Source organism: Orcinus orca, chromosome 6, assembly GCF_937001465.1.
Source record: "Orcinus orca chromosome 6, mOrcOrc1.1, whole genome shotgun sequence".
Classification (NCBI taxonomy): Eukaryota; Metazoa; Chordata; class Mammalia; order Artiodactyla; family Delphinidae; genus Orcinus; species Orcinus orca.
In genome coordinates this window covers 19,621,354-19,634,814 of record NC_064564.1, presented here as the reverse complement: position 1 = coordinate 19,634,814, position 13,461 = coordinate 19,621,354, and the positions used below count along the sequence as shown (strand labels likewise).

At 45.8% G+C, this 13,461-nt stretch overlaps 1 protein-coding gene across 7 annotated transcripts in view; it reads right to left on the bottom strand.

Annotated features, from left to right (window-relative positions):
- Positions 1-2,496: 2,496 nt before the first annotated feature.
- Positions 2,497-13,461, bottom strand: part of ENTPD4 (ectonucleoside triphosphate diphosphohydrolase 4) — a 39,608-nt gene continuing 28,643 nt past the window's right edge. For all 7 annotated transcript variants that reach the window (XM_033429753.2, XM_033429752.2, XM_033429757.2 and 4 more), the window contains 4 exons: positions 10,666-10,990; positions 8,897-8,982; positions 7,823-7,984; positions 2,497-6,635 (listed from right to left, as the gene is read on the bottom strand). In XM_033429753.2, the coding sequence (XP_033285644.2) occupies positions 6,407-6,635; positions 7,823-7,984; positions 8,897-8,982; positions 10,666-10,990 (802 nt within the window). In that variant the 3' untranslated portion in view covers positions 2,497-6,406. The remainder of the gene's footprint in view (positions 6,636-7,822; positions 7,985-8,896; positions 8,983-10,665; positions 10,991-13,461) is intronic.

Here is a 13,461-nt window from a genome sequence, read left to right as displayed (position 1 = left end):
TTAAATCTGCACAAAACTCTGCCATCTGGAAAGAAGAGAGAAGATTGAGAATAAAAGATTTGTAAAATATGTGTTTCCCAAACCCTCGGGACCTAAAGAGTTAGTAACTTAACAAAGCAACTAGCTTTTTTTTTATTAGACTACAGATATTTATGAAACACTGGGCGCTATGTGGTGTTTTCTTTGCTGGATTAGTTATAAATGTCATGATCCATGTTCAAAGGGATTCAGGGATGGAACAGACAGACCGATGGACAACAGGGCCACAGAAAGCTGAAGAGGATTTTAAAATGTAATTTGAACGTTACGGAGAATGGCCAGGAACTTCCAGAAAATTCTGTTTTGCTGCCATGACCCAAATAAAGAATTTTACAAGGCTGGGTGGAGCCCATTGAACGTTGAAGTGTCTCAATCTTTTTGAATTTAAAATCTAGGTAATAAAACAAGCTTGTGCCACGTGGAGAAGATGGACTCTTAGGAGGAGAAAGTGCTGAGTCTGGTTCCTGGAGTTTAAGTCATGTGCAATCACAGGCAAGAAGAGGATGATTAGTCCTTCCAAAATGGCCCACTTCAAACTCTGATTATCACGAAAAGGGTGGAAGGTGGTATCAAAATTACCAATTATAAACCTGGAGGGACAGCGAGAAGAGCCAGCCTGGGACTGTTACAGAAATAATACAGTGAAAGAGTACGTCCCACCCTGGGAATTAGGAATGCACTCTGTCTTCTGGTGACCTGGCCACAGACCAACTTTTCCCCCTTCTCCTTTTTTCAGGAGAAAAAAAAAAAAATCTCCTTTTCCCTCCCTTGAGTTTCTGTGTTTATACAAGAAGCCCGTCTTCTGTGTTCATCACCACCACGTTCTGTGAGAAGCTTTCAGCAGTTTTCTCAGGGTGGAAATCTTAAGGCCGGCCTTTCTTGTTTGGGCTTCTCGTTTGGGTCTCTGACACACAACGGGGCTGTTGACAGAAATGGTTAAGTGGCCGTGAAGTCTGGAGCCCAGATGCAATCCACCTGCCAAACAGGATCAAGGGTGATGGCGGAGATGGAAGGCCAAGCCAGCTCTTCAGCCTCAATGGAAGTGTTAACAGAAAGCAGGAGGGGGAGCTAAGCTTGCTGAGGACAAAGGAAAACGCAACAGATCAATCAACTCTCCTTTGTTAAGAGGCAGCAGATCACAGGCTGAGGCCATCAGGCTCCCAGACGAGATGGGGCTGGGAGGACCCTTCGGGGGGCTGGGAGGACCCTTCAGGGTGTAGCGTTTCCTCGGTGGGACGCTCAGCTCCAGGCAAATCCCCAATCTGCACGGTGGGCTTTGCAAAGGGTGCTCCTGTGTCTTTGATGACTTTCCGTAAGAAGACAGTCTGTCTCGGACAGAGATGACGTTCACTTCCCTGCTCCCAGGCCAGTAAGAGCACCGCAAACCCCTCTGTGCAAACTATTAGCATTTCGGGATCTCAGGGAAAAAAAAAAAAAAAAAAAAGATCCACTTGTGCATTCCAGACTCATGGGGCAAATGGAAACAGATGAAAAACAAACCAAAACCCAGAACTGCTGCCTTGCAGATGTTAACAGGGGCAACCACTGGAAGCAGGTACTTCACTTCTTCCCCAAGACGTGGAATAAAATGTAGACATCTTTAGATGCCTTTGGTATATTTTAATATATTTACCCTTAGACACAGAGGCCTATATTTATTGCATTGCCTCAAAAATTATTTAAGCAGGTTTTCTTTTAACATTATTATTCTTTCCTTTCCGTGGTCACAGGCTGGGGCTCCGCACTCCTGCGCTCACCATACGCCCACATTCCCGTTTTTTTTTTTTTTTTTGCAGTACGTGGGCCTCTCACTGTTGTGGCCTCGGCCATGGTTCATGGGCCCAGCCGCTCCGTGGCATGTGGGATCTTCCCGAACCGGGGCACGAACCCGTGTCCCCTGCGTTGGCGGGCGGACTCTCAACCACTGCGCCACCAGGGAAGCCCCTATTTTTGTTGTTCTTAACAGCCAGTCCCCTTCCCTTTCCATCTGTCTCTATCATCTATTTTCAGGTTATGGCTCAGGCCCCTCCTCCTGCAGGAAAAGCTCTATTTATATATTCTCAAATAGCTGAAGAAGAGGGGCAGCGTCTAACAGTTGTTAGCAACATGAACAACGGGATTCATGTTTCTCTAGAAATAAACCAACGGCTTTAAGCTTAGATCTAATTGCAAAACTGGCAGCAATGATTTTACTATTTATAAGACAAAATACGTAAGGTTGGATAATTTCTTTTCTTTTCCTTGTAGGTGTATATATAGTTAACGGGTACTTTTAAATGATAACCTTAAAAACCTTAGTCTCGGGATGGCCTTTATTGTTGATGAAGGGGTTGCTATTACGCCATGGTATATATTTCTCCTTGTGAAATGCTTGGTTTCCCTGCACACAGGGAAACCCGCACACAGCAGAGCTTCACTACACGCACGCCAGATACAGCAAAGGCATGGAGTGCACAGTCAGACTCAGACAATTTATTTTACTGAATGTAGGTTCAAGTTCAACTAAGCATTCTAACAGGTAACACGATTCAAACATCAGAGAGAAATCTCTTGAAATCCCAAGAAAGCAAGCTCACACACAGTCTGCGGGCCATCGAATGAACTTTTTATTCTCGACACTCATCCGTGTGGAGTGTGGCCACGTGAGGTTGCCAGATATAGAAAGTGATAGACACCACAACCATCTCCCGAAGATAATTATTCTTTGAATGGAAAACATCACTTAAATAAAAAACATTTAAAGATGCTCCCTTAGTTTGTATAATTTCTAAACGTAAAATATCATCTTAGTAACAGAACAAAGAACTCGCCTTGGTTGGTCACATCATTCATTACGGAAGGGGAAAATCAATAAAAATCATAAAAAAACAAAACCCTGAAATAGAAATAAATAAATAATTTACTCATAGGTAGTTTTGCTGCATTGCACGTTACCACACAAAATTCTAAAGCTGATTTTTCTTAAAAGCTTGGAAAACACATTTGCCTGTTGGAGTTTCTTGCTAAGTGGTGCACGCTTCTCAGAAGGGAAAGTATTCTATGTAGGCCTGAGTTTCAAATTTAAACACTGGGTAATCTAGAGCTTGCCCTCCTGGGTGCACAGCTGTGATGATGGGAGAGCAAGCGTCTCCCCAGCCCCCGAGGTGGGGAGTGCTGCAGAAAGCCAGCAGTTTAGGGTGAAAATGGGCAGAAACCACAGGTACAAATCAGTCTGTACTTTTAAATGGATTGTAAAATCTTCGAGACCATCCTCTGGAGGTTCAGAAAGGAGCAGCATAGATATGACGATGGAACAGAAGTGTTAACTGGAGGAGTCTTTCCACCAAGAGTTAACACAGAACATTGCTCTTTGAGAGGCTTTTAGCAAGTTCCCACCAGTCCAATTTCTCTTGCTTTCTGTTGCTAAAAGTGCTCAGAGTTTACGGCCTTCTTGGCCAGCCCTTAATTGATATTCTTTGCTTCCTGAGCTAAGCCCCTCCGGTGTTTGCCTCTCACCCCTGCCTGCGCCTGCATCGCTGAGAGAAAGTTCCTGGCCGTCTTCTCGTCCCTGGTGCTGGGTGGAGAGAAGCTACTGAGCCCTTCTCATGACTGCAGACATCTCAACACAACACTGTGAGCCCTCCTGAACAGCACGTTTTAAATTTGGGCGGGGGGAAGGAGGAGTATGCTACTTGGTTTATTAGAAAACCGATCTTGAAAAGAATCTAGAGGAAAAGGTAAGTGAAATTCTGGTGCATAAACAACTATTTTGAGATTGAAGTTTGGTCACTTCTCTTGCCCCTCTTTTTGTGCTCACGGGTGGTAACTACCTTCCTGAATGAAGAGGACGCGGCTGTATATCTGTTCTTGAACGGGACTCTCCACGCAGGGTCAGCAGGTGTCTTCTGTAAAGGGACACTTAGTAAATATCTGAGGCTCTACAGGCCACGTGCAGTCTCTGTTGTGTATCCGTCACTTTTTTTTCCTTTAATGACCCTTTCAAAATTGAAAAACCATTCTTAGCTCACGGGTCTTCTAGATTTTCCCTGTGGGCAAGTTTGCCAGGCCTGCTCCGGGAGTTCTTTGGCACGGGACACGGCACCGAACTGTGCAAAGTACAAGGCCGCTGGGCCTTGGAACCCTAATCTGGGGACTTCTTTTGGAGAGTGAGTTAGGTCCTTGCAGGTGGATGCTCAGGCCTGGATCCTCCATGCTGGTCTCTACCGCGCTCCCCAAATGGTACAGAGCTGGACCAGGTTAGCATCCTTTATTTAAAAAGTGGCTATTTATCGTAGGAGGTCTTAATTTAGGCCTATTTAGATCTGTGCCTATGCTAGCTTATCCTTGCCTTGATCTGAAAGGCCAAATCACCTATTCTAGGCATTCTGCAGGTCAGGGCCTTACTACTCCAAATGGCTGGCGGCAGAAAAGCTAACATGTAAACTTACTTCTTCACCATTAATGCCACCCACAGTCCGCAGGGCAAGCCTCCTTTAAGAAGTCAAGGAGAAGCACGCCAGTTCACTGTGCCCCTGGGGTACCCATGACACAGCTCGTGTGTGGCTGCGTCTTGAAAAGGAACAGTGTTTACCAGGGACCAAGCATTTAAATAGCTGGAGACCAGCATTTCAGAAGCTGGATTTTTCAAGACATTTGTCTCCACCCTCTCTGAAACAAGTCTCTCTACACATCAGATGCTATACCACCATACAGCTCCCCTAACCCTCTTTATATTTGAGAGGCAAACTTTCTACCAATAATTTGTCCGTTGTTAGAATATTCACTTTGAAGAGCAGAATCACAGGATTTGCTTTTCTTTCATAAATCTGTAATCTTTTAAGTCATCAATATACTTGTATGCCACATTTTTAAGTAATTAATGGACGAGATGAAAATCTAAAAATCTTTTCTGAATTAAATAAGGGCTTCAGTACCTGAATTCTTTCTCTCATCATTGATTTTTTAAAAAAGCAGTTGATGATTCTCGAAATATACATTTGTTACCAACTAGACGAATCTAGCTGTTCTGGAGTTAAGAAATAGCTTGTGTGCACGCGCACACACACACACACACACACACACACACACACACACACACAGAACATCGCCTAAAAAACTATGTATGAGAATTCCCAAAGCTTCTAAACTAAACGAATAGGTGAAAACCCACTAATCTCATACATGCCAATCCAGTTGTCCTTTTTAGGTTTTTGTTTAAAATGTCAAACGTGTTTTCTTCAGAATGTGAGTTGATTTCTCGTGTTCAGTTCTTCTCTTCATTTGGATTTACAGTGGCCCTGCCAGCACAGCCTCAACCGCGACAGTGAGCGAGGTCTCTGAACTACGAGGGCAGGGGGATACCAACTTGAAGATGGAAGAAACCGGAGCACAGTTAAACAAGCACAAACGAGCTACTGAGAAATAAGGACGTGCCTGTTGACAAGCACCAGCTCCAGTTCTAACAACACCGAAACCAGTGAACTATGAATTTTCCAACTCAGAAACGTAGTGTTCTAAGGCCGCCGAAAGATGGCATGAAGAAACTAACTACCTGTGGTCAGAAGAAGTAACAGTAACGGGGAATGATTCTTCTAAATGAAATGAAACAGTGCATTCTGAAGTGTGTGCTTTTAAAAGTGAGAGCACTGCACTCCCTCACTCTCTCCCATCAGTGGGTTTCATACACAGACACGCGCACACACTCTCACTCTCACACACACCACCCTCACCCTCACACACACACACACTCTCACCCTCACACACACACAGCGCTCTGGTTATCATTTCACATTTTTCAGGTCTCTTCACTATCAATTTTAAAAACTGTTACCTCTTGGTGCCTATACCTCTCTATTTTGGATAGAAACAGTTCTGATTTTTTTAACCTGCAAAGAAAACACACAGCAACAGCCCTGAACAATAAATAAAACTAAACATCTCCCTCTTTAGGTTAGCGCTTTCAAGACAGAGAGGAAAAGGGGATGATCAGTCCAGTCGGTATGTGTTCTGGTTCTGTGAACGCGTCACCCCTCGGTCCCACCTCCCCTGACAGAGAAAAGCCTGCCGTTTCCCTCCAATATTAAAGTGCATCTGTTTAAAATCAAATATACCTTAGAGAACAACCAAAAATCTTAGTAATTTTTGGCAGATATCCTGTGCAGCAAAAATGAAGTGATGTTCCCTTTTCCCTATTCCGCAACTTAAAGCTGGACACAGAACGGCTAAATGCAATGCTTCTAGGACAGCAGAGTTTACGAACAGTGGGTTTTGGTTTTGTTTCAAGGAACGAAAAGGGAAAGGAAAAACAAAACAAATGAGAATGAAGAGGAGAAACCCTGAGGCGAAAATGGCTTTTCCGTTAGAGTCTTTTTGGGGCTCGAACTCCGGTTCATAAGGTGCTGGCGATCTTCTGGGACGGAAGGCCGTCCTCCAGCCAGACGGTGGCGGCCGAGCCACTGCGCGGGGCCCGCCTGTGAATGCGCCGCAGCCGCAGCAGGTAGAGGAGGATGGCGAGCAGGACCACCAGGAAGCAGCCCGAGAACAGGTAGTGATTGTACACAAATGAGAAGCCCCGCCAGTGCGCGTGGCTGGCCCGGAAGGTCTCCTGCTGGATATCTCTGCCCACACGGGAACAAGAACAAACGTGAGAACGAGGCAGGCGGGAAGTGTGATGTAATGATGCGCAGGGTGGGGTGGGAGGGGCCTGGTTTAGGACTCAGCTCTGCAGACGGAAGCTGGAACCTCCGTCTCCCAGACTCAGTTTCCCCTCCTCTAAAATGCAGGATAATGTGGCCCAGCAGAGGGTAGCTGTAAGTATGAACACGATAACCTGTGAAAGGGTATTCTTAAGTCTGTAGCTGTTACCAGCATTATACTTTGGGTAACAAAAATCAGAGAAAGCTAGAACTGTGAGTGTTTCACTAATACACAGAAGCTAATGTGGAATCAAACCACACGTTTATGATCAGCAACACCCACTACTCACACGTTTTGCAGTTAACCCAGCTAAACGTGCTGCTGGGAGATGCTTAATTAAATGAAGGGAAAAAACAAAAACAAAAACAGCTAATACCTCATTTGTTAGGGAACCAGGGTTCTTATGGGGGGGGGTCAACTGACAGCTAAGTCTGTGAACTTGAGTGGGAAAAAGGCGCACCTTTATTTTACCCGTCTCTGGTTGTAATGCAGCATTTTCACTGAACGTGAATGCAGACAAAACACTATCGCTACTATAGTATCAGCAGAACAGTGACTCTGTTCCTAGAGGAACTCACAGATCTTTTACATCACACTGTGGGGTTTTGCAGGTGCCTCAAAATATCATCAACAGGCATCATTACACTGAACTGACAGGAAGTATGAATTCTGCTGCCAGGTCTTGCTATTTAATAAAGAAGAACGTATACCACTGTATCACAAATTTGTCTTCTGTAATATTTTGATAAAGGTACTGCAATACAATGGTTTCCTCTATAGCCTATGTATTGATATTAGGCATTAAAAACAAGATTTTGACAAGGGGTCCAAGGCCATAAAGGTTAAGGACCCTGGAATGGACCCTTCTGCGCAGGGGCTAGGGAACAGGCAGCTGAGAATAAGCACTTTTGTGGTGCCTTTGCTGGGATGGTGGGCTGGGAAGGGAGGAGGCTCCGGTGGGGAAGACCGAGTCAGACCTCCCCGACTCTCCCATGCTGCCCACGGCCAGCGCCAACAACGCCCCAAACAGCCACACCCACTGCCCACGATGCCCGGATGCAGGGAAGCATCTTCTGTTGGATTCTCGTGACCAAGTTCGCAGCCATACCTTAAGGGTAAAAAGCGGGTCCTGTAGAGGATTGCTCCAAGGGTCCACTGAACCTCCTTGTCGTACACTTGCAAAGCTGTCTTCAAATTTTTGTAGTTGACGGGAAATGAGAAGCCCCTGTGGAACACCTCAAACATCCAGGCGGATTTGAAGCACTGATACCTACAGACAGCACAGACGTGTGAGTGCGACTGAGTCACTGGGTGGGTCCAAAAGCACGTTCGTGGAGTCGGCCTTGCCCTCTGTGAACAACGGGCGTGCACAGGCTTCACGGGGCCTGCGCTCTGCGGGCGAAACCATCCGTACGCATCTCCAGCTGACGTGCTTGCTTTACGCCCTCTGTCCCACACCATTCACCTGTTAAAATCAACCTGCTCACGAAGCTTGGTCTCCGTGTAATTTAATACGTGGCCGCGGGAGATTTTTCCCCTCAGGCCTTCCATCGCTTACTCAATTCAGTTCTGAATAAATACTGAGCAAGTTCCACCTTCTCTGGACCTCAGTTTCTATATTATAAATGACAAGATAGGCGGGTCCTTTTCAGCTCTGATAATCTATGATTCTAAATATTTATCAGAGGGTTGCTTTTTGCAAAGCACTGGGCTAAGCAAGTAATAAGACGTCATAATAAATAATAAGATAGCCAATGTGCTTAAATGACTTATAATGAAAGAGGATTTTTTAAAAGCTACAAGTAACTATAAAAACAGAATATGATAAATGCCGCAAGAGGGATGTAGTGAGTGCCCTGGAGACTCGCAGAGAGGGATGGAGCCTAGCCAACTGGACAGAGGAAGACTCGGAAGGGACAGCACCTGACCTCTGAGGTCTGGGCAGGACATCAACGAGGAGAGCATGCACAGGGGAATTCCAGGTGGAAGGAAGGGCAACACTGAGCAACACTGCAAGATACGTTTGAGCACGAGTATTTGCCATTGGTCTGAAAGGAGCCTGGAGGAGATGAGGAGGAGTAGGGACTGATGAGGACAGAAAGGTAGATTGGGACCATGGTATGGCCAAGAATGGACACACAGTTTCTTCAACACACCCTGGGCTCAGCTGTCTATGACTTACTTGAGCCTGTGGAGGTCGGCGTGAGAAGCATACAGTCCTCGGTCAAAGCGCTCCCGCAAGATCGACCACTTTGTTGCGCAATAATCCTGAAAGAAATTTCACCCCAAAGAAATCACTAGGAAAGGTTTATTAAAGTTTTTTCACCTTAAAAGTTTTTACCAAATTCATATTCATAACAAACATATCCTTCCAATTAGGAGACACAAGCTTGTGTCTGTGACCCATGAGGACGAGACACACAAACACTCCGTGAATGCTTACTGATGAGCTGAGACAATGCTTGTTCTTTGTCTTAAGATTCAGCCAAAGTTATTGTTAAAGAGAACCTCACTGCCCACAACCGACCTCCTCAAAGCTGCTAAGTTTCTCCCTGCAGTGACTGCATGTGACAGGCACAGACTTTTGGAAAAGGGAAGCGGTCCTTCAGCCAGTTCAGACTGAACACCTGTGTCTGTGGCTATATGGTGCAAGGTTCTGGGAACACAAAGATGATTACGAGAGGCTTTGTCTTCAAGAGAAGGGAAAGAGGGGCCACCTTTTCCTGAAGTTATCTGTAATGTTTACATTAACAGCTAACATTTACTGAACCCCGTGTTGGCACCTTCTCTAAATGTAATGCTTCAAACAACTCCTTGACACACCTGCTATTCCAACCTCTATTTAAAGGATGAAGACATTGAGGCTCACAGGGGCAGTGAAACTCACAACAGGGGATACAGAGAATGGCACTCAGCCTGGGGTGAGAGGGCGAGGATGCATGTCAGGCAGAGGAAACACGACGGACGAAGACAAGATGGGAGGGAGCACAGATGGGAGGGAAATGAACAGATGTCTGATACGATTAGAGTATCACGTGCTAGGTGAGGAGATGAGGCAACAGCGTGGGAAGGACACACTAAAGCATTTGAAATTCATCCTGGAAGCAAGAGAAAGCCACTGAAGACTTTCAATAGGCGAGCAGGTGGCTGCACTTGGGTTTCAGACAGAACACTTGGGAGTGGTGTGGAGGATGAACCACAGAGGGGGGCCAGATGCAGAAGGACCACGGGGAGGCCCCTGCATAGTGCAGGTGACAGAGAGCGGCCAGGGCTGGGACGGCGAGGGTAGGACAGAAAGTAGGGAGAGCAGGGCTCTGAGAAAATGTATGACATACAATGACACGCTCGATGACTGCTATTATGGGGTGTACAGCGAGGGATGGATGAGTGACAGGGAGAAGTCTGTACCTCCTGGGTTTGGGGGAGGGGAACTAGATGGTTTAGTGATGCCATGACCGAGACAACATAGCAGAACAGAATGGGGAGAAAGGGGGGTTGTCTGCAGTCGTGAAATCTAGCAGGCGCTAGGCAGGCAGATGCAGAGCCTCCTCCTGAGAGGCGGCAGCAAACCACGAACACGGATGAGACCATCCAAGAACCTGAAGGTCAGAGGACCAAGGGAGGAAGTATGGGATCACCAAGGCTGAGAGCCTAGGAAAGGGTCAGGGAGGCAGGGAGAACAAGAGAAAAGGGGTCCTGAAAACAAAGGGTCGGAAGCTGCGAGGAACTGTCAGATCAGAATTACACTATTACACATAAAAGACTGTCATCTGGGAGCCACTGATGGCCAGTGCAGTCTCACAGGGGACTTTCTGCTTCTGCTGTGACTATTCCTCCGGCCCAACCAAGGGAGCAGGGCTGCCGAGGTGCTGCACACAGCCTTCGCCCTCCCCCTCGCCCTGCTCTGGACTTGGGCCCGTTGCCATCTACCCTGGCTTCCTGGGTGGTTACCTTCGCAGCTCTCGTAAACGCGGCAGCGCTGTAGTCTCCCCCCATCCGTAGCACATCCTCAGTGCAGTAGTAGAATTCGGAAAAGCCATAGAATTCACTGTTCTGGAAGTGAATTGGGGGCTGGTAGACCCCATTGAGGGAGGTCTGCGTCTCGTTTGTTTTGTTCATGAAAGGCTGGATGGTCTCTCGGCACAGGTCAAAGGCTCCCGTCCCCCGCAGGTACAGTGTCTGTCCATTCTGCTGGATTTCATCTTTAATGTCCAGGGGTAGGCAGGGGTCCAGGTACGGAGTATCAGGAGTCAGCCCAGTCTGTTTCCCCAGGAGCCTATAGGGCAAAGAGAAACTTCACCACGAGACCAACAGAAAACTGTGTGAAGAAGAAAGCGGCTGCAAGTCAGTGTTTCTCAAACTCTGCCCTATGGAACACAAAAGGGTTCCGGGGGCTTCCCTGGTGGCGCAGTGGTTGAGAATCTGCCTGCTAATGCAGGGGACACGGGTTCGAGCCATGGTCTGGGAGGATCCCACATGCCGCGGAGCAACTAGGCCCGTGAGCCACAACTACTGAGCCTGCGCGTCTGGAGCCTGTGCTCCGCAACAAGAGAGGCCGCGATAGTGAGAGGCCCGCACACCGTGATGAGGAGTGGCCCCCGTTTGCCACAACTAGAGAAAGCCCTCGCACAGAAATGAAGACCCAACACAGCCAAAAATAAATTAATAAATTAATAAATTTCTACCCCCAACATCTTCTTAAAAAAAAGGGTTCCGGAAAAATTAAGTTGGGAAAACACGGACTCAAGCCCCTCCTGGATACTGATGATACACATGTGCGTACAGCAGACAGCTGAACGGGGTCCAGTGAAACTATGACTTGGTCAGATTACTGACGCTTTCCGTGCCCTGTGACGCAGGCTGGTGTCCACGGCTGCTGAGGGTCCGCGGTTAAGAAGCTCCTCCCAGTGTCCTGCTCACTGCAGTCCAACGCCCACCACTGTGCCGTTCCCAGCCCCGTTTCTGCCACTAGTGCTTGTGATTTTAATTATATACAGATGAAATGTGACCGTGACAAGAAGTCGCTGGTGCTGTTAAAGCTAAAGTTAGATGGCTTGAAAAATATAATAAAGGCAGATCGCTAGAAAACCAGTGTCAAATTAGGTGTTAGCAAGATTAAAAGAAAAATTAATAAAAATCTAGACGAAATTGGTATCAAATTGCTTCACAGATGTCTTTAAGGCCCTGGTATCCTTTAAAGAAAGCCAAAATGACATCAGGATGAGTGGGTGCAGTGCCTGCCAGAGAAATAGCCTAAGAAAAGCCTTTAGTCCAGAGCAAAAGATTGGCAAATGAATACGTAAGTTAAAACAAAGTGCTTGGGGTTGATTCTATTTTTATGATTCTCTGTTTTAACTGAATGTTTAAGTTAACCAACTATTGATCCCAACTGCAGCAAATAACAGTTTCCATTGTACTACAGGCTCTGAGAAGTCCTGTAGAAATCTTAACTTGTTCACTGAAATGCCCTATGCTTACCACCTGCCGATGAAATGTCCACATCTGTCATCCTACTATGTGTCCCCACCATTAAGCAACTGAGAAGTAGAACAGAGCATACAACAGCTGGAGTTATGTTACTGTTTGACACCAGGAAATCCCATGGGCCTAAAAGGTGTTTAACTATTAGGAAGGCGCCTGAATTTGATATTCAGTCACTGACATTAAGTCAACTTTTTACCTGCCGCTCAACTGACACGTTGTTTATTCCTAAGAGCAGGGCAACTCAGAATGCACTAAAAATGTTTAAGTAATTTAAAAAAATCCATCATCACTACTAATGGCCAAGGGATAAATATGCAATTCAAGGCTCAATTCATGACATATGTAAAAGTGATGACTAACGTTTATAATTATTATAAAAGTCCAAGATGAGTCAAATGTATACTTCATGTTACAGTTTTTAGTTGCTCTACAAGTAAATTAAAAAGTACCACTGCAATGTCCATTATATAACCTTCTTGACATTAAAACCAATTAGTAAAAATTAGGGTTGCAGAAGAAGGTGTTTCTCCAAAATTCTAATTTAAACATCACTTATAAAATATTTCTATTTTAAGACTATTACTAAAAATAATTATACTAAAGTGCGCTATGTAAAATACTATTTTTAAAAAGAAACGGGGACTAGTTAATCCCTCTTAACTAACGCTATTCAGTTAACATCTGGAGCAGACAAAGAACTAGTTTTTATTGCTTCTCCTATTCACACATGTGAATTTCTGGAAAATGAGGTAATGAATGGCTCTGACTTGGCCTTTCTTAAAGTTCAGGCCTCCACAGGTTTATTAAGATTAAATTGTAGCCATTATTTCATAATAACTATAAATGAAATATAACCTTTAAAAATTCTGAATCACTATGTTGTACACCTGAAACTTATATAATATTGTACGTCAACTATACCTCAACAACAACAAAAAAGATTAAAATAGATCAAGGAAATACACTATCATTTATCTCTATGAATCAGGATTTTTCTCCTCAAAATCGTTTCGTCAAAACAAAACAAAGGGGCTTCCCTGGTGGCACAGTGGTTGGGAGTCCGCCTGCCAACGCAGGGGACAGGGGTTCGAGCCCTGGTCCGGGAGGATCCCACGTGCTGCGGAGCAACTGGGCCTGTGCGCCGCAGCTGCTGAGCCTGCGCTCTAGAGCCCGCGTGCCACAACTACTGAGCTCGCGAGCCACAACTACTGAAGCCTGCGCGCCTAGAGCCCGTGCTCTGAAGCAAGAGAAGCCACTGCAATG